The sequence below is a fragment of the Argopecten irradians genome, chromosome 14 (assembly GCF_041381155.1).
Source record: "Argopecten irradians isolate NY chromosome 14, Ai_NY, whole genome shotgun sequence".
Classification (NCBI taxonomy): domain Eukaryota; kingdom Metazoa; phylum Mollusca; class Bivalvia; order Pectinida; family Pectinidae; genus Argopecten; species Argopecten irradians.
In genome coordinates this window covers 23,998,587-24,024,270 of record NC_091147.1, presented here as the reverse complement: position 1 = coordinate 24,024,270, position 25,684 = coordinate 23,998,587, and the positions used below count along the sequence as shown (strand labels likewise).

General features: G+C 35.0%; 1 protein-coding gene across 3 annotated transcripts in view; it reads right to left on the bottom strand.

The window, feature by feature from the left end:
* Nucleotides 1–25,684, bottom strand: part of LOC138307798 (fibronectin type-III domain-containing protein 3A-like) — a 127,575-nt gene that overhangs the window by 6,854 nt on the left and 95,037 nt on the right. For all 3 annotated transcript variants that reach the window (XM_069248686.1, XM_069248687.1, XM_069248688.1), the window contains exons 4-24: nt 24,960–25,149; nt 21,399–21,533; nt 15,150–15,268; nt 13,769–13,917; nt 12,930–12,989; nt 9,753–9,891; nt 9,347–9,400; nt 8,938–9,059; nt 8,155–8,314; nt 7,735–7,821; nt 7,019–7,157; nt 6,370–6,435; nt 5,522–5,634; nt 5,284–5,389; nt 4,728–4,900; nt 4,101–4,292; nt 3,418–3,492; nt 2,522–2,775; nt 1,443–1,643; nt 869–1,035; nt 316–440 (exon numbers count right to left, since the gene is read on the bottom strand). In XM_069248686.1, the coding sequence (XP_069104787.1) occupies nt 316–440; nt 869–1,035; nt 1,443–1,643; nt 2,522–2,775; nt 3,418–3,492; nt 4,101–4,292; nt 4,728–4,900; nt 5,284–5,389; nt 5,522–5,634; nt 6,370–6,435; nt 7,019–7,157; nt 7,735–7,821; nt 8,155–8,314; nt 8,938–9,059; nt 9,347–9,400; nt 9,753–9,891; nt 12,930–12,989; nt 13,769–13,917; nt 15,150–15,268; nt 21,399–21,533; nt 24,960–25,149 (2,826 nt within the window). The remainder of the gene's footprint in view (nt 1–315; nt 441–868; nt 1,036–1,442; nt 1,644–2,521; nt 2,776–3,417; nt 3,493–4,100; nt 4,293–4,727; nt 4,901–5,283; nt 5,390–5,521; nt 5,635–6,369; nt 6,436–7,018; nt 7,158–7,734; nt 7,822–8,154; nt 8,315–8,937; nt 9,060–9,346; nt 9,401–9,752; nt 9,892–12,929; nt 12,990–13,768; nt 13,918–15,149; nt 15,269–21,398; nt 21,534–24,959; nt 25,150–25,684) is intronic.

Here is a 25,684-nt window from a genome sequence, read left to right as displayed (position 1 = left end):
AAATTTGTGTTCTTAATCAATATGTAATGTTATGGCAATTAGTTTCCAAACATTTCCATCTGGACTGACAGTTTTCCGAATTATGAGTGTCCAGAATATCAAGGATTCAATGTATTCTTGAAGTTATATTCCCGGGCTGTGCATCTTAATAAAACATTCACGCAGGGATAAGTTCATGGAGATTGAATAAAAAGAGAAATCAAACCAAAATGTTCATGCCTCAAACAATGTCACTTTTAAAATGTTTTAAAAATCGACAAAATCAAAAATGTCGATCAGGAAGACGTTTTTACATTTCTAGTATCACATACTAACCTGTTTATACTCGTGATCCCGACTCTGCATCTGTAGTATGTACACTATACTGTCAGAGCCCATTGGTCGCACACTTGCCCAGTCCACTGTACAACTGGTCAGCTGAACATCCTGTATCTTAGGTGCTGTAAGAAATGATAAGAAATAACAAGAAATTAAGGGATGAATCTTTATTTTGATTCTGATCTATCAGAGTTACTTCCCTTTGTTTTACTCTGTCAGTACTGACGGAGTGAAACGGAGATACAAAGGTAACATACTGATGACGTGAAACAAAGGGAAGTAACTGATGTATTTCAAAAGAAGCGCAATAGTAAATATTCATTAAATGGCAATATGATGTGATTTATTATCATTTTAATCAATACTTATGATAGCTCATAAGCCTAATGGCAGACTAAACTGAGTGTAAGATTTCATTATCACATAACACTCTTTGAAAACTTTTAAGTCTCATTTATAAGTATGGCAAAATTAAACATTTTTTTACAAATCAAAATATGAAACTATATTAATACAATCATCATATTCCACATTGAGATGTTCTTCATACCTTTTAATGCCGGTGGAGGTGCTTTTGTTGTTGTAAATGTGAACACTTCAGAATACGGTCCGTTGCCTGCCACATTGCTGGCGTAGATCCTGAAGTCATAACTCGACATTTCTGTGAGTTTGTTCACCTTGTAGGCATGGGCAGGACCACTGTACACTGGCTGGAAGCTACAATAATACATTAACCCATAAAATATCTCTACACTTCATTTTAACGTGAAAGATAAACCACAAAATATCTGACCTGTTGTTTCAAGGTTAAAACTGTTCAACCTAAAATTAATCATAAATAATCACTATAAACCTGAGCTTGTCATAAGGAATTCTATTTATACATTTGAATACTAAATATGTACAAAACACAATATATAGCAATGAAACGTAAAATAATAGATAATTACGATCTTCTCCAGGCTCCACGATATTAAAACAGCTTAATTAGCTTAATTATCCAATCAATAACAAAAAAATTTGTGACATCATTTGTGATTGGCAAAATCTAACTGTTTTAACGTGAAGTCTGGTTCTTGATCTTGCGGCTTGGTGATATATACCAATCCTACAAAGATACTTACTTGCCATCCTCTTTCTCCATTTCCAGTGTATATGTAATCATATCAGGGTTACGACCATCTCCCCATTTTAACTTCAGACTATTAGGGGCGAAAATCACACATTCTAATCGAGACGGGTTAGGGGGTAGGGGCTTGGTTGATATTCTCACAGGTGAGCTGAAGGCGCCCACTCCAATACCATTGACAGCTTGAATTCGTACCCTGGTTGGAGTTAAATGAAAGCATATTAAAAAACTTTCAAATAAATTTGCATTTTAAACATGCATGTATTTTTTTTAACTAATGGCAGATGACATGAATTTTTTTTTTTAATCGAATGTTGGCTGGGTAAACACCTAAATGTAAACTTAAGCTACCAAGAACAATGATATGTTAAATTTCGTACATCAATACAATGAGTATCAATACAAATGAGAGTTATGCCCCTTATATTATTATCAGTCCTTGTCCTTGTCGACTTGTTTATCGACAACAATGAAGGATTGGCAGGATTTTATTTTATTTTATTATTTATTTATTTTTTCTATTGTATACCAAAGATGTCAAAGGTATGACAACTTCTACCTAATTTATATTTCATGTTAATCAGAATGAAAGCTTGAGTTAGATATGTGTAATATCAAACATATTTTGTTGTCATTATAAACTAGTCTACTTTATGATAATTATTAAGGAAATCATGATATTATACAGTCAAAAGTTGACGATGCATATGTACCATCTCTGATTTTACAATCGTTGGCATCAGTGCACATGACTAAACACTGATGGGAGTTGTGTTCCTTGCTGTATACTTCATCAACTTGTGCACTATTCAAGGGTTTAGTATCATATGTGATAACAAATGAGTAATTTCCGCCTTTGATGTTCATTAAAAGAATCAAACAATACACTTTGAAGTTCCGTGTCACTCTCTGATCATCTTCAAAAGAAGTCACTAGTGATAAGTCAAGTAAATGGTCAAGTCCCTCTGAAATGTGTTCAGATTTGCTATGACATAGCCCAGGGGTGGATATAACGACAGTAATTGTAGCCCATGGAGTATTTAGGGTGACTTGCATATATAAATCTCCACTTACTTGTACACAGATTCGGGAGCCAGCTCCTCCAAGAGGTATTCAGTTACAGCACTAGTTGAGATAAGTTGTTTTTCACCGATGTCAATGTTGTAGGCGCTGATATCACTGCCATTACAGTTAGGCTCTTTCCAGGACAGATGAATGGTGTTTGCATTGGCAGTGTGACGAATATACACGACAGGTGACGGACTAGAAGGCGGGGTCACACAGGTCGCCACCGCGCTAAACGGTCCCGAACCTGCGCTATTGATTGCCTGTTTTAAAGATTAGAGATATTATTTCTACTCCAATTTCAGTTCATTCATAGTAACAATATGCTGTATGCCACAAATCTAAAATTTAATTCACAATTTTAAGCTGATTTTTCACAGTACTGTTCTTATCTACATATATTTTTCTTGCCTACAAACTACAGTCAAACCTACTTATAAAGACCACCCAAAGGACCAAGCAGAACTGGTCTTTATAGCCAGGTGGTCTTTATACACAGGTTGAATTGTGTTGATCAATTGAGATTTGAGAAAGTGGTCTACTTATAAGCAGGTGGTCTTGATACAGAGGTGGTTGTTAAGATAGGTTTTACAGTAATAACAGCATTACATATTAAACCTGTCTTAAGTGATCACCTGTTTTATGTGACCGTGATTTGATCTTACCTTAAGATGTCATTTAAGACAGGTTTGACTGTATTTATGTATTCATTGTATATATGTATCAATAATCAACACACACAAAAAGTTAAATGTAAATGCAATGTCCTTATTTTACTGTTCACCAAGTCATATCACATGCATTATTTGAAACTGATTTTTAATTTTGTTTCAAATTATTTATTGTAATTTATATACGTAAATTACATGAGGTAAAACAAACAGTAATATATATATAGCACTCACCTGAACACGAAAACTGTACAAGGTAGCAGGAGTCAAGCCCTTCACCTCATAACTCAGGTTTGAACCAAAATATAACTGGAAAGAAACAACAGTATATATAGCTAGATTTAATAAGTTTGAGAAACAAATGTTTAAATTGTAAAAAAAAAGTCTATACGATATCAATTCCCTCTCTGATCATAGGCTGGTGACATCTAATTTTATTTGTACATCATCGGAATAAAAACTATACTGGTCAGTGACCAGTTCTCGCTAAGTACCAATGCTCGCCATCGCATCTGAATCTGTACAATTACCAAGCAAATTTACGTCAATAAAGTTGTCTTATACTATCATGCTTATTTCCACAAAAAATTGTCTGAAAATTGGTGTGTGTGATCGTACAAGAAATCATGCGATGAAAGGAATGGGTATACCGTGAGAACTGGTTGTCTGTCAGTAGATTGATATAGACGTAATGATCTGTGTATTATTAAGGTGACATTATCATTTGTCAGATTTCCGACAAGAATTGTTTTCATTTTGACAAGAATTGTTTTCATTTGTGAAATACATTGTGAGTCATTCCACTTGTGAAAAACTTCAAATATACACCATTATATAATACTATCAAAATTCAGCCATGCAAGCTAGACCCTACCTGTGCAAAGTCGAGGTCTGACTGTAACTACGTTAACACCTACCTGTGTGAAGTCAAGGTCTGACTTGTGCTGCCACTCCAGCCTGTAATCAGTAATTGTAGCACCATTGTTGACAGGGGAATCCCACAGCACCATTGCACTGTGGGGGGAGCGGCAGTTGACCAGGGGTGTTTTAGGGGGGTCGGGAACCCCTGCACCACTCACTACTTCCAGGGGTTCTGACCACGGTCCACCCTGCAAAGACCATGTTTGATTATGAAAAGTTATTTGTAAATAACTAGGAATAGATTTAACAAGATCAGGAAATATTTAAACTTAGAATTGCATATTCAGATCATAATCTACTTAACATATTCAATACTGCGGTTTTGAGATCTCAAAACGATGTGGGTAAAGTACAATTTACTTTTGGGTGATTGTGACGTCATCTTTTGACGTGAATATTGTGGTATCATAATCACTGGATTGTTGGACTAATCGACGGTAATTAGTACTTTACCCACATCGCTTTTGGATCAGGAAACCCCTGTATTACATGTGTTTGTTAAAATTTGCCATAAACAAATGCAGAATCTTATGCTGAAACTTATAAGCATGATGTTTCTCAGGAAGAGGAATATAAGGAGTACATCTACATAAAACAATGGTATCATTAAACAGATAACATACCCCGACCATATTAAAAGCCCTAACTTGGAATAGATATGGGCGTCCTGGAGACAGACCGGCGACTATACAGTCAAGGTCACGACCTTTGAACACTTCTCGGCTTGTATTGTCTGGGTTGATCATCTGAGCAGCAAACTCCATTACATTGGCTCCTCCATCATACTCAGGATAACCTGCAACAACACATTTAATATCAAATATAAGCATTTGCCACGAGTACTTCCATATAAATGGATAGACCAAAGAGGATAGTCCCTAGCAGCAACAAACCAAAACTTGCAACTATCAAGTTTTTGATTTTTATTCAAAGGAAAGTGTGCTGTATCTGAAACCTATCCAAAATTGCAGGAGTAATATATATCTCAAAATGATGCAGAAAATGGCCAAGGGGAGGTAACTCAACTCCAGAACTTTATTTGATTTAACGTCACAGCTAGGTTCATGTGCCAGGTTAGCAGGTGGTAGAAAGCTGGAAAAAACATAGCAACTGCCCCACATGCAATATGAACTCATGATCCATAGGTGGAACACGATGGCACCTTTTATGGTAACTTACCCCAGCGTAAGTGGAGGGAGGTGGCCTTGGGCTTCCCTTGGAGTTTGGGGGCGTGGCATTGCCCCGGTGATACAGCATGGGTAGTGGCTATACAGAAATCGGAAAACTGTAAAAACAAATAAATAAATAAACTTGTACCAGATGGTTGATATATAACATTAATTTCTTTAATGATTTCATAAAATTTCATAATAGTATAGCAGTTGGAGCTATATTGACACTTTATGGAGAGACTTACATCACTTCGGCCGCCTTTACTACAGCAGGCTACCCGGACCATATAGATGTGGCCTGGAATGAGATGATCACAGATGTGTTCCCTATCCGAGCCCTCATACAGTGTCTCATATCCTGCAACACAAATAACAATAACATTACTTTATTGAAAAATTCACTAGGTCATCCTATAATAAAATGAACTCAGCGATGTAAAACAGTTCACATATTTCGCAATCAATTTTGACGGGTATTTGAATTAACACTCACACACACTCTCAAAGATTTCAAATCACATTACTTCCAAATGAATAAAAGAATATTCTTGCAATTAAATCTAAGATAGCTCATAATCAGGATATTGTTTCAGAATCATCTGAATGTAAATTATGGACTAGTTAAGAAACAATACCAGAAGATAATTGGGTGCGCTTTTCAATTTTTTACCAAGTACTATTTTAGTAATGATGTTCTGATTAAGAAATAACAGTAGTAAGCATAGTTACTTCACATCTGGTTATCAACATCTTTAATTTTTTCAAAAATGACACAATTTTTCAAAATGACAAACTTTACAACAAAAAGACATAAAAAAAAAAAAAATCAACATAAAAAACATCAACAGATGACAAAATGAAATAAGAAGCATTACCTCCTCCTGATAGCATTAAAATGAAAAAGAAACATTCTTAAATCAGTGTATCAAACATCAGTATAGTCAAATAATGAATTTGATGAGCTAATTTACAAGTAAAACATTTTTAATAATTTGCAATACATGTACTTCTTTACACCTTAAAAATAAAATTCATCAGTGTTTATGTATGAAATAACAAGTCATATTAATTTATTTATTGAGAATTTTCTTACCTCGCCCATCGTCAAGCTCGACAACATATTTTGTAATATCGGATCCCCCGTTATCTTTGGGAGGGTCTGAAAAACAAGATACAAAGAATATATATATTTAGTCACACCCTTTTACCCTTTCTTTACTTGAAGTTCAAAGATGAAGAATAAACCTAGAGTATCTCTATTGTTTATGAACTACACAACATTTAAATAATTCATTGTAACTGAATATACTGGGGCTAAGAATGGTATAAATGCAGTGATAACTCATTCACCCCTGAAGATACATTTAGGCTCTTCTAAATCAAAGACTAGACCAGTCCATTATGAAATTTTAGGGGTAAATGATTTAAATTTTTTAGGCAATTCAGAGAAAAGGGATGGTAAAGAGATCAGCCTGCCTTGGAAAATTGTTTTTAATTTCATTAAATGAACCATTCCCTCTAAAATCGAAATTAATCCCAAGGAAAACAAATTGTATTTCACATTTTCATGGCTGATAGAACTTCTGTTTCACAGAAAGTTGATTGTATGCTTAAGTCATATTGTGTTCTGCTTCAATTTTTTGGACAGTTTTGTGTTAATTAACGATTCATCTAACAATTCATATCCATCCACAAAGTATGTATTAAGTTATGTAAGTATATAAAGCTCTATCCAGACTTACCCCACACCACCTTGAAACTATGGGCATGGATCTTGCCTTTGATTTGAGGTTTTGGGGGTGGACTTGGTCGGTCAGGTAATGTTCGGAAACACGAGACTTCGCTCCATTTACTTTGGCCCTCGTCATTCACTGCTGCCAGCTGTATACAAAATCATAATATTTTGTTTATTTTTTTTTTCAATTCAGAAATTATTTTTTCAACGTCGATGTTCACTTTATTGAAATGAAGATTTTGGTAATGAATATTACCAGGATGTGTTTTTCTCTCTGTAATCTTAAATACATGTATTAATCATTCTGTTATACTTCTACCAGATCATTACTCATCTTGATTTAAAGATATGATTCACTATAACCATGCATACATGATATAATTCAGTAATGTACATAAATCTCTCCTTCATTTAGCAACAGCTTCATTAATACATCAATGTGGAGTTACCAAAACAACATGGGTAAAATACAATTTACTGTTGATTAGTCCCACCTTCCAGTGATTGTGACATCATATTTTTACGGGAATTTCAAAATCACAATCATTGCAAGGTGGGACATTTTGATGATAAATTGTACTTTATCACCTGTTTTGGTATCCTGAAACTCCCTTATTGAAAAGCACAAATGTAAAACTCTTGGAGATGATCATGCAAATACATATAATTTTCAGTATTGAGTATGATATATATAATTGAATTTATACAGTAATGAATACATACCCTAAACTTGTAATCTGTGTTTCGTCGTAATGCCTTTACTTTATGAGAGAGATTTGGTCCGTTATATTCAGTAATGAAACCATGTCCCTGAAAACAAAATTTTAAATTACTTATGTTTGTGTAAAACAAATTCACAAAATATGCCCTTGCATACATAACAAACTATCAAGAATTAATTTTTCAATTTTGGGACTCGCTTTAAATTTGTACCCTTTTCATGCTGATAATGCCTTATTTGGCTATATATCATCCTCATATAATCTTCTATGAGAGAAACAGAATCTTACACTTGTATAATTACAAGTTTTTTGTCTTTGCTATTTAACAGTCAAATCACATCTTCTACTAATGTTTGATTTCTGAGTTATGATTGAAAAAAAAAATAAACTAAAAATCTGTTATGAAATGTGTTAGCTTTACCGTAGTTTCATCCTCGATTTGAAGAAGGAAGTTGTCTTCATTGGTGCGTTTGATCCAGGAGATGGTGAGGGCGGAGATGAAGGTTTCAGACAGCATGGGTGGATCAGGCTGAGAGGGTACACTACCACTAGTACAGTAACTGGCTAGGTCACTAAACTGGCTGTAAATATACGATACAATGATCTATAAACTCATATTTCATACCACTGTAAATGCAATTACTTTAGCGATTGATTTAATTTTATGATTTTCAGATTGTCCTTGAAGCGCTAACGCATGTGTGTAAATTTTGTAAAATGGTATTTCTGGTATGGAGCCACTAAATAGCGCTAATTTATTTACTCACAAATAAATCATAATTTACATGTAGGTTTATAAAAGTACACATCTCTACTTTTAATGATTATGAGCGAATATTCGCTGGAATCACGTTGGAGTGCATGTTTGAATGACGGAAAAGAAAATTTGACCCCTGACCTTCAGGTCAAGTTCAAGGTCAAAATGAGGAAATGCATTTATTGCAAATTGTCTTCAGGTATATCAGTTACTATACAAATACTGCAAGAAATGTATCTTACAAATGTATTTGATATTTAACTTAATTGATAACCTCTGACCCTAGGATCAACTTTTTGCTTAGCCAATCAAAAATAACACAACTTTTTGAAACATCATTTGTGGTTGGCCAAGTCTAAACTTAAGACTGTTTTAGATCTAAGACTGTTTCATGATTTTGGCACCAAGATTTATCTTGGAAACATATAAATAGTGATAGTTTCATACCTTTTACCCACGCTGTTAATGGCTGCTAGCCTAAACGTATATTTAGTGCTGGCTTGAAGTTTTGAGACCCGATGTTGTCGCTGAAGACCATTATATACTTCTGTAAAACCATCCCCTTGGCCCTGTAAATAAATTTGAAAACATGGTGTTCTCTTATTGTGATATATAACACATTTATAAATTTCAAAAATGATACTTTACGTTAGATACTAATATAACATTGATTGAAAATATTCTTGTGACCTTTTGAATTTGCAGTAAGTGTCACTTAAATTTTGAAGTAGCTAAAACATACATGATCTTTGTCACATTTAATTCTCTTCTTCAAACAATGTCTGAACTAAATACATTGACACACAGAAACTTCTCCATTATTTTTAATTTATAGTTATCTGCTTAATAGCCGTACCTTATCACATTCTAATGTATATGTTGAGATTCGTGCCCCATTTTCACATGTTGCCTGGAAAAAAAAACCCAATAAAATTATAAACAATCATTTATCCATTGAAAGCAGAGTTCTATTCTTGTTTACAAATGGATCATAAAGAGGTAAATTGTACATCAATACTCAACAAAACAAAGAGTTCTGATGTCTGCATTTTATTTATTAAAATTTACCACACATAAATATTTATACATCTGCTTTTATTTTATCTTTATTTCCTCTGGGTCTATAATATTTTTATTTTGTAAATCAAAAATTAATAATAATTTTTTTCTGTATTTTTTTTTTTTTTTTTGTAAATTAAGTAATTCCAGCTACCCCCGGTAAATGATTTGACATGACAGAGAAACATGGCCACAACACTTACGTTCCATTTCAGCGTTATAGAGGTTTTGGTCCGCGCATGTAACTTGGGTAACTGTGGGGGATCAGGCTCACATACCCCCGTCAGGAATCTGACCGGCTCTGTAGCACTCCCTTTTACATCCTCAAGCGATGTACATACCCTGCAAATAAAAGACCGGAAGATAACAATATTGCTAATGGGAAAATCAATGGCGATAATATGGTATCATCATGGTCACATTGCAGCAGGTTATTCAATTAGTATGATTTCATAATTGATGCATGTTGTATCATTCATGGTTAGAAATTTCAATATTATAGTCTTCATTTACTTATAAAGAACATGCCATGAAAAATTTATCAATATTTTTTGTTATTTTATTTCATTATTTTTTTTTTTCGAAAAAAATTAATTACGTTAGTTACGCGCATTAAAAGATTTTGTAAGTAAATATCTGATATTGTCAAAATTTATGCAAATAATAATCCTTCAATATGGAGGGGCACCACTGAAGTCTACACAGACATCAAAACCATTGTACTTAAAATTTATTTTAAGGGACCCAGATTTTGTACAGATACTTCATTTTACTGTATATAGAGCTGATCTTACAGATGACAATGTTACATAAATAATGCTGCATTTAAGGTAAGAACTTCAAACACTGCTATGTAATTCTAATACAGTCTGATCCGGGATGCACTAAACGTCAGACCTAAATATCAATACTTGTGTAACATGGTAATTACACAAACACACACACCCTGCCATAACATTCATCCCACAACATTCATCCAAGGCAGTCGGTGCATATCTTGTTTATCTAATGCATATCGTGCATTTTTTTTTTCTGCGCCGTCATAACAAAGACTAGTTGGATCCTAATGCACACTCGTGCTCCAGAACCATCTCTATCCTCATAATACATGGTGGCAGCATCTAGACATCTTAATTGGAAAACAAAACTCTGCCAAAATCTTTCATTCTGGTCTTTTCAAGGATGAGGGCATTAAAGATGTTAAAATCAAAAACTTGATCATATTATCAGCAATCTGTTCTGGGTTTTTATTTATGTTCCAGAGCCTCAATTTTTTTTCAAACATCCTATAATCTGCATAACTGAAAACAAGGAACGATGTTGTGGATCTATGTAAATTAATTTTCTAAGAAATAATTATTGCAATGATGATTACATTCAGTTTTCATTACTTCAAGTGCTGAATTTTAGAAGATATTTTTTATTCTAATAATTGGAAATCAAAAAAAGAAAAGGCTCTACATTTTAGGTAACTACAATATGATTTTATATATTTTATCAAACTTAATTCATGTTGAATTTATTAAATTACTATTTTCAATTAAAAATGCGGAACAATTCAATTTCAGCATACAATCAAAACCTCAACATATATCTACTCTATGTCACCATGCTTTCAAATCAATAAATAATAAATTTGCCTTCTGCCAGAAAAAAAAATGTCCATTGAGATATAAAAAATTCATGTCAGTAAATGAGGTATGAAATTCTGATCTAGCTTACGGCTACATCACCCAGGACAATAAAACAAGTTTGTTGATGTGTGGCCCAGCCATTAACATCAAATTGACACAAATGATTGGTTGGACGAGAACAATATTTCTACTCTTCGGTGACTAACACTTTTCGTTTTTTCTGTATATATGATCACATATCAGGAAAATCAATCCTAGAGATGAGGAGACGCGTGCGAACTTCATGTCCAGAGGGAACTGATCAAGTAACAATTCAAGTGTAATACACTAAAACTGTAACATAAAACCAGCCCCGTATGTCCAGTAACTGAGCCAAAATATACCCATCAGGGATCTCAAAGACAAGCCTCAAATTGAAGTAGCTTGCTCTTCAAGAATGGTCAAAGGTACAACTACGGAAATTTAAATATCCCGGAAGCAGAGATTAGGAATAATGAATTGGTAACAGCACTACTAAAATGTTCTCAGAGCCTAGCATCTTGTATCTTCTCATGATGTTATAATAATAGTTTAGTTTTTGCAGCAAAAGTAAATTCAGGAAGGTAATTATTTTATCAGATGAACCCAGCATCACACACAAGGAAGTTTTGTACCAATTGTTCATTAGATCCAATACAGCATCCGCTTTGAGATCTTCTCAGTTGCAGTGTTGGGATGCTTTTCCACAATAATCCACTGATCTAGATATCCGAACAGTTTCCCTCATTCAACCAAAAATCCACTGAGCAAGTATTGCATTGTTGTTTGTTTCAATGATCGTCACAGACAATTGTATTTACACCTAAAAGCTCAAAAATGTTTTCAAAAATGATTCCATTCAAAAGTTGCATCATCTTGGACACTTTTCTTACAAAAAGCCACAGAACAGCTGCATCATGCATGAAAACTTATCCAACAACAATCAACTGAACAATTGCATCATATTTGGACACTTTTTCTACTGAACAGACTTGCAGATCATGTTTAAACACTTTTTTTTTTCATTAACAATCCATAGAATGGTCCCCATATTAGGATATTATCCCACCAATTATCCATGTAAAATTTTAGCATATTGCATGGTACACTTCAATAATCCATTGAAAAGTCACTTGTAAGGATTCTTTCACAAAACCTATTCATTGAACAAGTCACATGACTTCAAGGAAGATTTTATTCATCAAATAACCATGCATGTTGATCATCCCAAGCAGCCAAATTAATGTATGATTTGTACCAGAATTAGGTCAGTTTTGAATCCCAGCACACAATCAGAAATTGACTTTGTCATTGCAATGGTAGATATTTATTACAGAACATCAACGATAATGCCAGTCTAGATTGATTTGAGTCAGCATAATTCTATGGAATTTTTGCCAGTTACGATACATGAAAACGTACTAAGACTTTATTAATTATCTGTTTTTCCCCCACAAGTAATGATCACACAAGTAATGATACATTGAATGATTAATTACTTGAGCCAGGTTAATGAACCATGATGGGCATGATCCCTCAATGATCCAATAATCAGATTTGGAGTATACTGAAAATAACTATATAAAGGTGCGACCTGTCTACATCATTTTTCCTAAATGCTGTAAAAATACCTTGGTAAAGATAAAGTCAAATTCCATGTGGCTTAGGTTACATATCTATAATGATCAGGAGATCGTGAGGGTGGGGAGTATTGGGGGTCAAACTTACTTTAAATGGTACTCAGTGGCTGGTTTTAAATCTTTTAGTGTAATTTCTGTTGCATCACCCCTGGAAAATAAGCAAAGGGTACCAGTATATAAATGAGCATGCCTTCAAAACAAGGAGATATAGCAAATATTACACAAGAGACAATATCCTTGGGGTTAAATAATTATCATTTCAAACAATAGATGCTTCATATTACATGATGATGTAATTGCCTCCCTTAAATAACCTCTCTTGATTTATACGAATAGCAAGCGGTTGATTGAATTATCATGTCTATAGGCTCAAATTTCAAACCAACAAGTAATGTAAGAAATAGTATTCACTGCATTTGTTGTACTTAGACCGATTTAGATTCGTTGAGTTATACTTACGAGTAGACCGATTTATATTTGTTGAGTTTTACTTACGAGTAGACCAATTTATATTTGTTGAATTTTACTTACGAGTAGACCGATTTATATTTGTTGAGTTTTACTTACGAGTAGACCGATTTATATTTGTTGAATTTTACTTACGAGTAGACCAATTTATATTTGTTGAATTTTACTTACGAGTAGACCGATTTATATTTGTTGAGTTATACTTACGAGTAGACCAATTTATATTTGTTGAATTTTACTTACGAGTAGACCGATTTATATTTGTTGAGTTTTACTTATGAGTAGACCTATTAACATTTGTTGAGTTGTACTTACAAGTAGACCAATTTATATTTGTTGAATTTTACTTATGAGTAGACCAATTTATATTTGTTGCATTTTACTTACGAGTAGATCGATTTATATTTGTTGAGTTTTACTTATGAGTAAACCGATTTATATTTTTTGAGTTGTACTTACGAGTAGACCGATTTATATTTGCCATCCTTTCCTTTGTCAGACAGAAGAAGCTCATACTGGAACTCAGCTGCCTCTATCACAAACTCGTTCTGGTCATATTCTGGTGGTGCCAGGTGTATTAAGGCACTTCTCGCTTCCACTTCCGTCACCTGTAACCATAATTATCATAATCATATATGTGTTTTGTTAATACATCAGCATTTGATAATTGTTTACAAGATGTGGTTAAAAAACAAGACAAACATTTATAAGGTTTTACATTATTGTTCATGTTTTAGTGACTTTTGTTATATTCTCAACTTTGAATGTATCCGATATCACACATGGTAATGACCTACCCTGATGCAAAGGGCTTTTATTAAAGCATGCTTGATAGTGCGTGTTTTGATTGTACCTCAGTTCAGGCATGTTAGATATGTTTAGAATGTTCTGATTGGATTAAACTTGTTCCCCTGACATTGAGTAAATTTAGATGTTTCATCTGAATTCGAAGGCGAGGGAAATAACCAAAAGCAAATAACCTCTAAGGGAAATAACCCTTTGGAAGATCTGAATGTAATCTGAAGTGGACGTCGTCTGCAACATCAAACAACAATGGCAATGCTGTTGCTTTATTTTTGCAGGCGGACGAATTAAGCAACATTGTTGGAAAATGTCTTTATGAGTTCTTTTACCAGAGATTGAGATAGCTTGTTGATGTTGATTACAACAAATTCATGGATTTCTTAAAATTTTGTTCGGCATAATGAAATAATTATGTCTGTATGTGGCCATAATTGCATATTTTATGACCTAACCCTGGTTCAGGCATGTAAGATATCTGATGTTGTATGACTTACCCCTGGTTCAGGCATGTTAGATAACTGGTGTTGTATGACTTACCCCTGGTTTAGGCATGTAAGATAACTGGTGATGTATGACTTACCCCTGGTTCAGGCATGTTAGATAACTGGTGTTGTATGACTTACCCCTGGTTCAGGCATGTTAGATGTTTATACACTGGTGATGTTAGAAACTAGTGTTGTATGACTTACCCCTGGTTCAGGCATGTTAGATAACTGGTGTTGTATGAGACTTACCCCTGGTTCAGGCATGTTAGATAACTGGTGTTGTATGACTAACCCCTGGTTCAGGCATGTTAGATAACTGGTGTTGTATGACTTACCCCTGGTTCAGGCATGTAAGATCACTGGTGTTGTATGACCTACCCCTGGTTCAGGCATGTTAGATAACTAGTGATGTATGACTTACCCCCTGGTTCAGGCATGTTAGATAACTGGTGTTGTATGACTTACCCCTGGTTCAGGCATGTTAGATAACTGGTGTTGTATGACTTACCCCTGGTTCAGGCATGTTAGATAACTAGTGATGTATGACTTACCCCTGGTTCAGGCATGTTAGATAACTGGTGTTGTATGATCTTCCTCTCCTCCTCCAGATCCTGGCCGGTATCCACTGGGGGTGTGTTAGTAATACTACCCGGCTGGATCTCTCCATTTACTGCAAAACATTCATATTCCAATTACAAACCAACAAAAGCATGCCAATCTCAAATGTGAATCATAGCAGGTAAATCTCTTGATTTTTTTCTCATTGGAAGCTCCAAGCAGTGAGCAAAAACTGAACTTGGGAATGAGCTACATAAAATAAAATCTTACAAAGTAAATGACATTTCTTGGAAACAAAATTTTTAGATAGATAGCATGCATCATGGCTCTACACTACTAGCTAAATTTCATCTATCAATGTGCTCTTTCTTGTCAAAATAATCTGGGTTATATTGCCTTTCAGTAATGCCTGGGTCAATTTGCTGACCACCTTCCTTTCTTATTCTCCCCTTGCTCCTATCGACGATACTAATTAAGTTTTTTTCCAATATCAATTAGAATGAGAAGATATTTCATATTGAAGAAAATATAAGCAAGCAATTTACATTCTTAATTAAATCCATATTAAACACAGTGGTAGGGGGTTGAATTCTCACCAAATATACAAGACTCATTCAAAAACTTAAATGGTGTCAGTTTCTGCATGAACATCCCTTTGTTTTTGAACAATTGATCTTTAATGGAAATAACTCTAACATCAGAACATTTACTTAGAACTAAATTTTTACATGGATCAAATATTTTTCTCTGATGGTAATTTATTAACATGCATTAACACTGCATCATACTCCTTTGTTTGGAACTCACTATTTACATAAATTTAAATATCTTTCTTTCATGGAAATTATTTTCAAAGTTATCAGACATGAAAGCAACCATCTCTATCATGATGGCATATGACATCATCATCAGATCAGAAATGGAGTTGGAGTTTCAGAGTTACATAATAGCTACATTATACAGCTGATATGATGCGGAAATAGCACATTCAGTACACAACATGTGGAGAAGCAAGACATATCATTTTATTGTTTATCATAACAGAGATATTCACACTTTTTTAACTTTGATAGTATAAATATGACAATGTCCAGAATCTAAACCAGAAATATTATCTGTATGGCCTGAGACCAGCTGCTACTGCAGCAGACAGTGCATGACATGACGTGATATGATTGGACAGGACAGGACGTGATGTGATTGGACAGGATCGAACATGATGTGATGTGATTGGACAGGAAAGGACACAAAATGATTGAACAGGACAGGACACAAAATGAATTGGACAGGACGGGACATGATGTGATGTGATTGGACAGGACAGGACACAAAATGATTGGACAGGACAGGACACAAAAATGATTGGACAGGACAGGACACAAAATGATTGGACAGGACAGGACACAAAAAGATTGGAAAGGACACGAAAGGATGTGATGTGATTGGACAGGACGTGATGTGATTAAACAGGACACGAAAAAATGCCATGTGATTGGACAGGACAGGACAGGACACAATATGATTGGATAGGACAGGACATAATCTGACTGGACAGGACAACGGATGTGATGTGACAGGATAGAAAAAGATGTGACAAACTTGAAAAAGACTAAATGCCCCACATTTTCATGGCATGAGCAATAATAAAAGAAACAAAACCTTGAGCAGAAATTCCTGTATGAAAATTAATGTCTGGGGCTATTAGATATGATTGCCGATTATTACAGACTGCACAACGTTCTCAAATTATACAGCTATGTGGCCCAGTGTAGCCTGTGCAGTATTTGTGTTTGTGCTCTAAGATCCAAACAACTTGTGATGCATTATGATTCAGTGTTGTGTGACCGACATGTGATCGTGGGTGTCTGGGTGCATGTCACTGACCGAGATTCCAGCAGCCCTAACAGGCCAAGGAAATAAGGAATTGGACTGACTGGGCAGTCGAGTGTTAGAAACCTAGCAAGCAGTAAGAAACAATTCTGGGAATTCAGATTAATTCAGATAGTCTCAAAAAATTCGTCAAAAATTGGACATCAGATGGCACAGAAAAAGAAAGATGTGCATATCTTTTGAAAAGTTATGCTATATCCCTTCTTTAAAAGTAAATAATTGAAATTAATTATGTTTTTGTTTATTTTAAACTTGTTCTTTTTTTATTAAGAAGAATAATAGAGGATGGAAGATCTGTAGTGATGTTTTTATCTATCTTTGTTTTTTATATTCACAGCACATACCTCAATCCATATTGTAGAAAAAAAAATATATGTAAAATGGAAGTAATATATATGTTCTGGAAATCTGATAAAACAATTATTAAAACTTATACATGTAACACACAAACTCAAAATGTGAAAAAAAAAGAATTCACACTAAATCTAAAATGATTAAATAGAAACATTAAATTTCTGAGTGTTTAAAATGAACTTGTTGTTTTGAGAAAAAAAGTTGCATAAAAAAAGTTTACCCTAACTAACAAATAAATAAGCCAGATGGTAAACATGTCCTAGATGTTAACCCGTACCCTGAGACCTTTGACCTCTACATTAACGATGACAAGTCAGGTACATCCCCCATTGTCCACAGCCACCACGAAATATTTGTGGTGAAAGTGTAAACCATTTAACACGACATATTTGTGGTTTTCCTGTCTGGAGTTTTGTTAAAACAACGTGACTCGACAGAAGAATTGGAAATGTAGGTACGACAGGTGATCCAAATCACATATAACAAATGACAATCAACAGGTGTAACACAGGTAAGACATTAAAGAGAAGCAACAACAGGTGTTCAGTCTTAAAGATTGATACTCGTTATGTCATAAGGTAACTATCTGAATCTTTAGAAATTCTTCATACTTCCTTATTAAAAATAAAAACATATAATAAAATCTTGTTCAGCAATTTGAATGGAAATGCATACATCAGCTGAAATCATTCAAATAGAAATCAAATTAAGAAGATCGCCAGAAAAATCATGATTAATAGGTTTAGTTCAGCATATTAGAACAATTTAACATAAAAATTGAATTTAGTTTCTTAAACTATATTTTCAAAAGTACTTTTGATACTAATATTTCATATTTCAAGTTAGAGTTTATCTTCGAATTGTCTTTTTTATCTTATTGGTCATTGAAAAAATCGGTGTCATGTATAAAGATGTACCTATTTAAAGAGTAGAAAGCCAGAGTGCCTGACAAAAAATCGTCACTATTATAGTCAGTTATGGCATTCAAGAGGTGCAGGACTAATGTTGACAAATTGAAACATCTTAACCACTTGGCAACTGTTGCCCCCCATTTTTACGAATTACTTTCAAAGAATTTCTCTACATGCCATTATTACTGAGAAATGTTACGAGTATTAATATAATCTCTCAATATTCATAACAAGCTGTAAAACTTCACCTTAAATCCCTTTAATTCTATACCTGATTAGTTTACACACATTTACCTATTTCCTTGTCCTGGTTCGTTAATATTTTACACATATCCATGGAACATATCTACAGCAAGATTGAATTAAGCAAATTGGGTCATACACACCAAGAATTTCACCAGAGACTTTTTTGCTAACTCATCAGAATTTGTAGGCAGTGTTTTGTTGGTGTTATGACTAACACCAGTATAGACATGGCTTTATCTGTAGCAGGGCTACCTCAGTAACATAACACTATCCCATAATTACCATTTTATAACCATCAATTTCTGAGGTTTCCTACATTTGATAAAAATATGCCCATTATCCAATTAAGACCAGTCGAGGATAACTAGCTATACGAATGGGTAAAATGTTGCCTTGGTTGTGAGACACCGCTGTTTCAGTTTTTATTCGTAGCATTCATCAAGTATTACATATCTCCCTAGAGAAATTGGACAAGTTTTCCTTCAGTATCACAGATGTCTGCTTTTTTGTCTTTTTACAAACATGACACCTGTCTCCAGTCTGGTACGGTAACAGGTACTGGTTGAATACATGCTTTGTGTACCTGTACATGTGTTGTATGCATGTACATGTGTTGTATATGTAGTGTAAATGTTCATGTGTTGTGTACCTGTACATGTGTTATATACATGTGTTGTATATGTTGTGTGTCTGTTCATGCATTGTGTACCTGTCCATATGTTGTATACATGTGTTGTATATGTTGTTTAACTGTTTATGTGTTGTGTAGCTGTACAAATGTGTTGTATACATGTGTTGTATATGTTGTGTCTGTCCATGAGTTGTATATGTTGTGTCTGTCCATGAGTTGTATATGTTGTGTCTGTCCATGAGTTGCATACATGTTCTGTGTTGTATACATGTGTTGTGAACCTGTCCATTTATTGTATACATGTGTTGTATATGTTGTGTATCTGTTTATGTGTTGTGTATGTGTCTATGTGTTGTATAGACATGTTGTGTTCCTGTTCATTTGTTGGATACATGTGTTGTATACATGTGTTGTGTATCTGTTCATGTGTTGTGTATATGTTCATGTGTTGTGTACCTGACCATATGGGTTGCATACAATTGTTGTGTACCTGTCCATGTGTTGTTTACATGTATCATATACTTGTCGATGTGCTGACTTTGTGTTCTACATGTGTTTTGTATACCTGTTCATGTGTTGTATTTGATCATGTGTTGTATATATGTGTTGTATACATGTGTTGAGTACCTGTTCATGTGTTGAGTACCTGCCCATATGTTGTATACATGTATTGTGTACCTGTTCATGTGTTGTGTACCTCCCCATGTGTTGTATACATGTGTTGAGTACCTGTTCATGTGTTGAGTACCTGCCCATATGTTGTATACATGTATTGTGTACCTGTTCATGTGTTGTGTACCTGCCCATGTATTGCATACATATGTTGTATACCTCCCCATGTGTTGTATACATGTGTTGTGTACCTGTTCATGTGTTGTGTACCTGTCCATGTGTTGCATACACGTGTTGTGTACCTGTTCATGTGTTATATAGATGTGTTGTATGCCTGCCCATGTGTGTACACTACCTGTATACATGTCTGACAACACCTACACGGTTTTCCCCAGTGTTGACCTCAGTAATGTACCACCTGTGAAGGCTTTCTGTTTTCCTATCTCTAACAAGGTAGTCTGTTGGAATCATTTCTGATCTGGTTTGAACATTTGCCAAGTAGAAGTTCCCGGAAATGATTTTGTAACTCTGAAAATATCTCACATGATGGGATACACACAGACAGAGCATTTAACTGGTGAGACCCTTAGACAACACTGACGAAACAAGCTGGATACATAGAGAGGATGAATACATCATACAACTCCTGAGGGACAATTTTTTAGCGTATAATGAAAATATTCAAATAGATCCATCCCACTAAAGTATAGCATATGGCTCTAAATTTATATTCATATGTTTTTCTTCAAAACCCACATTTTTTGACATTTTGACAACCAAATATGATTTTTTTTTTACCCTGTACACTTCCACCATCAATTTTGTAAGCAGACCTGATAATTGAAGTGTTATGTGGCCTCAGAACACCAGGATGTGATTTGTTTGCCTCTAGGACTTCACTATCTTACAGAAAGCACATGTGCACACTGATCACTCAAAGCTAAATACCTGGTTATTTCTCTGGCATCAGTCCAGCTAGCATACACCCAAATTTTGAACTGATTTGACCCCCAGATATTTAAGGGAAGTAACTCCATGCATGATGTTGTGATTTTGTCAATTACTGATGTTGTTTTTTTTTCATTATTTCAACAGTACAGTATGGTATATGTTAACATGAACAAGTTTTTATCAACAACAAAAAAGTGAAAAATTCCATATTCTTAAACTTTCTATTACTATTGCTGCATGTACCATGCAGGACATCGGTTAGGTAAAAACAGGGGAGGTAACTCTAATGAGATCACATTTATCACTCAATGACCCATAGCAGATCTGCACATTGTTGTGTGGGGTGATGTATGAGTTTGCACTGGACTTCAGTTTACACTAGCCTATAATGGATTGTATTCTGACAATGAGTTGAGGATAGTGTAACACATCCATGATCATCTATTATCTCTTGACAGCTCTCCATGCCGGAAATTTTAACTTTCACCTTCAGTACCGAAATATTTCCTATAATAACCAATGATTCTTGCTGAAAAAATGATAAAACTTGGGGTTGATGTCTTTGACATTAATTTGAAAGAAGCTATCTTCTCTAAAACTTGGGGTTGATGACTTCGAAATCATTTTGAAAGAAGCAATCTTCTCACCTTTGGGTTTTGGAGATCTCCGGGGAGGGGGTCTTTGGTTATAAAATCCTTCTTCCAGCCGCTGGTAATATTTTTTACGCACTTTTTCCCTCTGTCGATTTGTTCTGTTCTCCATTGAACTTTGCTGACTTGGTCCTACAAGAAAAATCAAAATTTGAAATAGAAACCTTCAGTTGTTCTGCGACATATAAATTTTCCATTTGTTGTCAATGTTGGTTAAGTATTTCAGTTAAAGGTGTAAATTGGTTAAGTATGTCAATGTTTGATGATTTAACATCTCCAACTCTGTGAAGAGCACTCTCACCTTTCATTAAAATCTTAAAATACATTTAACACTTTTCAATTATTCTCGATAATTATATCAAATTCAATCTTTTATATTCTACTTCTTTTTATCAAGATTTTTCTTCAAAACTAAATAAAATACCAATTAGCTAGTCATGGGAAATTCATCAGCAAACTGTTGGGAAATTGATGTTATACACTGTATGACCTTTACAGCCAAATCATGAAATTTTAAAACTGCTTTAATTTAATATCTCTTATTTTAGTCGAAAACGAGAAAAAATCTTGACCTGGAGAAAATAACCAAGCTATAAATAACCTTTTCTTTGAGATTTTCTTTGACATTCCATTAACAGATTTGGTCATTTAACAACAATTTGGAGTTGACATGTGCCCCCTTCCCTTAGGACAAAATGCCCAGTATTTGATGTTTAATTTGAACATACAACCTACACATGAAGTACTATAAGAATATCAACTTATGTTCTCCATTTTAAGCCTGTAACATATGTCATTGTAAGTATTGCTGCTTGTTTCTAGCTGTGTCAAATGCATGTGTACTAACCATTCCTTCCTGAACTTAAGTCTATTATTGGCAAAGAGTTTAAACAATCGTGATGCAGACACAAATAAATTGAACACGATAATGACTGTGGTGTGAATTAAAACTACATGCACAGGGCCTGGCTAGAAAATAGATTAGATATTGTGACTAGGAAATTAACTTGATTGATTTTAGTCAGTATTTGCCTCAGCCTGACATTTCCTGCTGAAAGGTCATCTGGGCGAGACAAGTCGTTTATACAGATCGATAAGTATAGCTGTCACCACCGATATAGGCCTAAAGAAACACAATCTAAAACACAATTAGACTCAACTTAAAACAAATCAATGTAACTAATGTATTGGTAGTCTGTGACTGCATTCCTGTTAATTGAGGTACAAACAATTATTGCATTTTGATTTAGGTTTTACAATCAAAAGTGAACTTAAGGAATTGACAGGATTTGTGGTCAGTGGAAGTTTAGAAAAGCCTGAAAAAGAACCTGGACTCATTGACCTGTCAGTTACTATGTCAAAACCTGACTTTGACGACTTGAGCTTATATTGGGACCCCTTAACTACTCAGCCACCATGTCAGACTCCCTAACCACTCAGCCACCATATTGGGACCCCCTAACCTCTGGACCACCGGCCACTCTGGTTCCACTCTGGATCCACTGGGCCACCAGTTGATGTAGATGTATGTTATGTAACACAAGCTACAGTGCCTCCTCACCTGCTAGAGTACATTCTAACTAGTTTCTTCTGGTTAAGTGATTACACTGGGAATCCAATACAACTGCTACAAGCCTTAAATAACATGACACCTTGACCTCTATCCAGCAGGCTGTAATGTGTGTTTGAGAACACATCTTCTACAACATCCCGAAGAATTCTAGTCATGTGAGAATGGTTGACTTAACCTACATTGAATACTATAATATTTAATTCAGTTATTTCTCCTAAGAGAGTTTGGCATCCATTACCAAATTGTTACCATGGTATCATCCACAGCTTTGTGTTACAACAACATCCGCAACATAAAATTTCTGCAGCCCTGACTACTTACACCAAAATCTCATAAACATCAGATGAATAATTGAGTTTTAATTCCTATTTACCGTACTGCTGGCCCTGTTATATATCTTTAAGGATGTTTACAAAATGATCAAATGTCCTTGACCTGTGCCTTCCATCAGTATAACATGCCGACTGATAAGGACTCAGACAAAATTCAATATATAGAAATGTTCACCACACATACAACATTATGGGACTAAAGCGGTGAAAATACAGGTGAGAAATGGAAAACTTATAAATTTGTTACAGGGAAGGAGAAAACTCCATAATGGATATTTAGTTGGGTGCCAAGTTGCCACACTGGGATTTCAACCCAGGACCTCCTGTGGCCACTGAGGTTCGAACCCAGGACCTCCTAACAGTAGGCAGACGCTCTGCTGAATGCTACATGGTCACCAATGAATAACCCTGGAGCCTTTTCCCCTTACTGATCTTACAATTAAGTGGACTGCTGCTTGTAAATGATATATGTGTATATATACATCTATGATTATCAGTTAATATGTGTAGATAACGCTGATCAAGGTCGATTTGAAACATTATCACTAACTGTTAAACTCCGCTATACAGGTATAGTGATACAATGACGAATGTGCTATACTAACTGTGTCACTCTCTACACAGGTAGATAGTACAGGTAAATGGTAGGTACATAACCCGCATCTATTTATAGATTTATACAGACAGGCATTCATGGTCTGCTCTGAACTGTGTCACACTTTGAATAGCAAATATACATAATGGGTCACGAACAGAGCAAAATAGCTAGGAACCCTTCATGCTCATGTAAGCAGTGGAATTTCATTCAGTAGATAAATCTCAGTGCTACAGGTGAACCGACAGGACAAGCTAACCTGAATTTGTCCTAAAGTGAAAATAGACATAGCTAATCATGGCTTACCTGAATACAATCGCCCTTGGCAACAAAGCAAATGACAATATGTGCTATCTAGGCTATACAAGATAGGTCCAGAACGTCCTTGATACAGACACAGAAGCTAATTGTCAATTAAATTGTCTGTCTGTTGTTGGTTTAGCTTTGCTGATGTGTCACCATATGCTTGATATTTACACAGGAAGTGACATCACATGGGGATTCCCCTTATACACCTATTCTTGCCGCGCCTGATAGAAGAGTTCTATCCTAAATGTATGCATAACTTTTCTTTATAAATATCTTTGAAGGTTAAAATAAGCTTGGTTTATGATAAATATGTTGTTGTTTTCCACAAACATTTTAGCTTTACAAATTGTTATGAAAACCAGAAAAAAATTCTGGATTATGGGTTGGAATGCTTAATGCAAAGTCTTATTAAAAACCCTTTCCAATTTTCCTGCAATTTGAACTGAGCTTCGTTATTTAAGCATGAAACTAAAATATAGCTATCTCGTTCAGATGTCATCTTATGTCGTCTTTGAAAATTTTTGAGTATGATATACCCACTAGTTTAACTTATATCATTTTAAATTTCTGTCGTAACTAAATGTCCTTATGATAATGACCTTGGAATGACCTTGGAATAATGGTAAATGACCTCCGACTGTAAGAGGATGCTCACTATGGTAATAATACCCTGATATATATATATTTGACCTTGACGATGACCTTGTTGAATGATATTTGACCTTGAATTACAGGATTGTTTGACTTACCTTGAGAATGAACTGGTCCACTGGGTAGGCTGTTACAGCTGGGTGGGGGTGGGGTACCATGAGGATGTGTGGGTGCCCCCGCGGGGACATGAGATGATGCCCCGGGGTGGGCGTGGTGGTGATAAGGATGAGAAGGGTAGTGAGGCGTGTAGCCCTGGTAATACTGTGGCGCACTGTTATTTGGTCCACCCTATAAACAAAACAACAAACTATTATTACCATAACAGAAATTGTACTGTAAAACAACTTTCTTTTGCTTGCAATATACTTTCAACAATTCTGTATATACCATATTCAATCCAATAAGCTCCCAGGGTGTTTAAAAATTGAAAAAATATGAAAAGAGGGCCTGTATCGCTCACCTGGTTGGTAATGCCAAGTAATGTTCTGAATACAAGTTCATTGTTTATTTTCTGAAGGAATTTGAATATTAACCTCTAATTCCCCTATTGGGCCCCACTTTTTCTGCTCCAGGGGGTCAAAGCCAAAATTTATACGAATTCTGTTAACCCCAAGGATGTTTCTGGCCAAATTTGGGTGGTACAATCCATGCAGAACTCTAGGACAAGTAGCGATTTATAGAATTTACCTCTATTTCCCCTATTGGGCCCCGCCCCTCCTGCCCCCCGGGGGTCAGAACCAAAATTTATACAAGTTCTGGTCCCCTTCCCCCAAGGATGTTTCTGGCCAAATTTGGTTACAATCCATGCAGAACTCTAGGACAA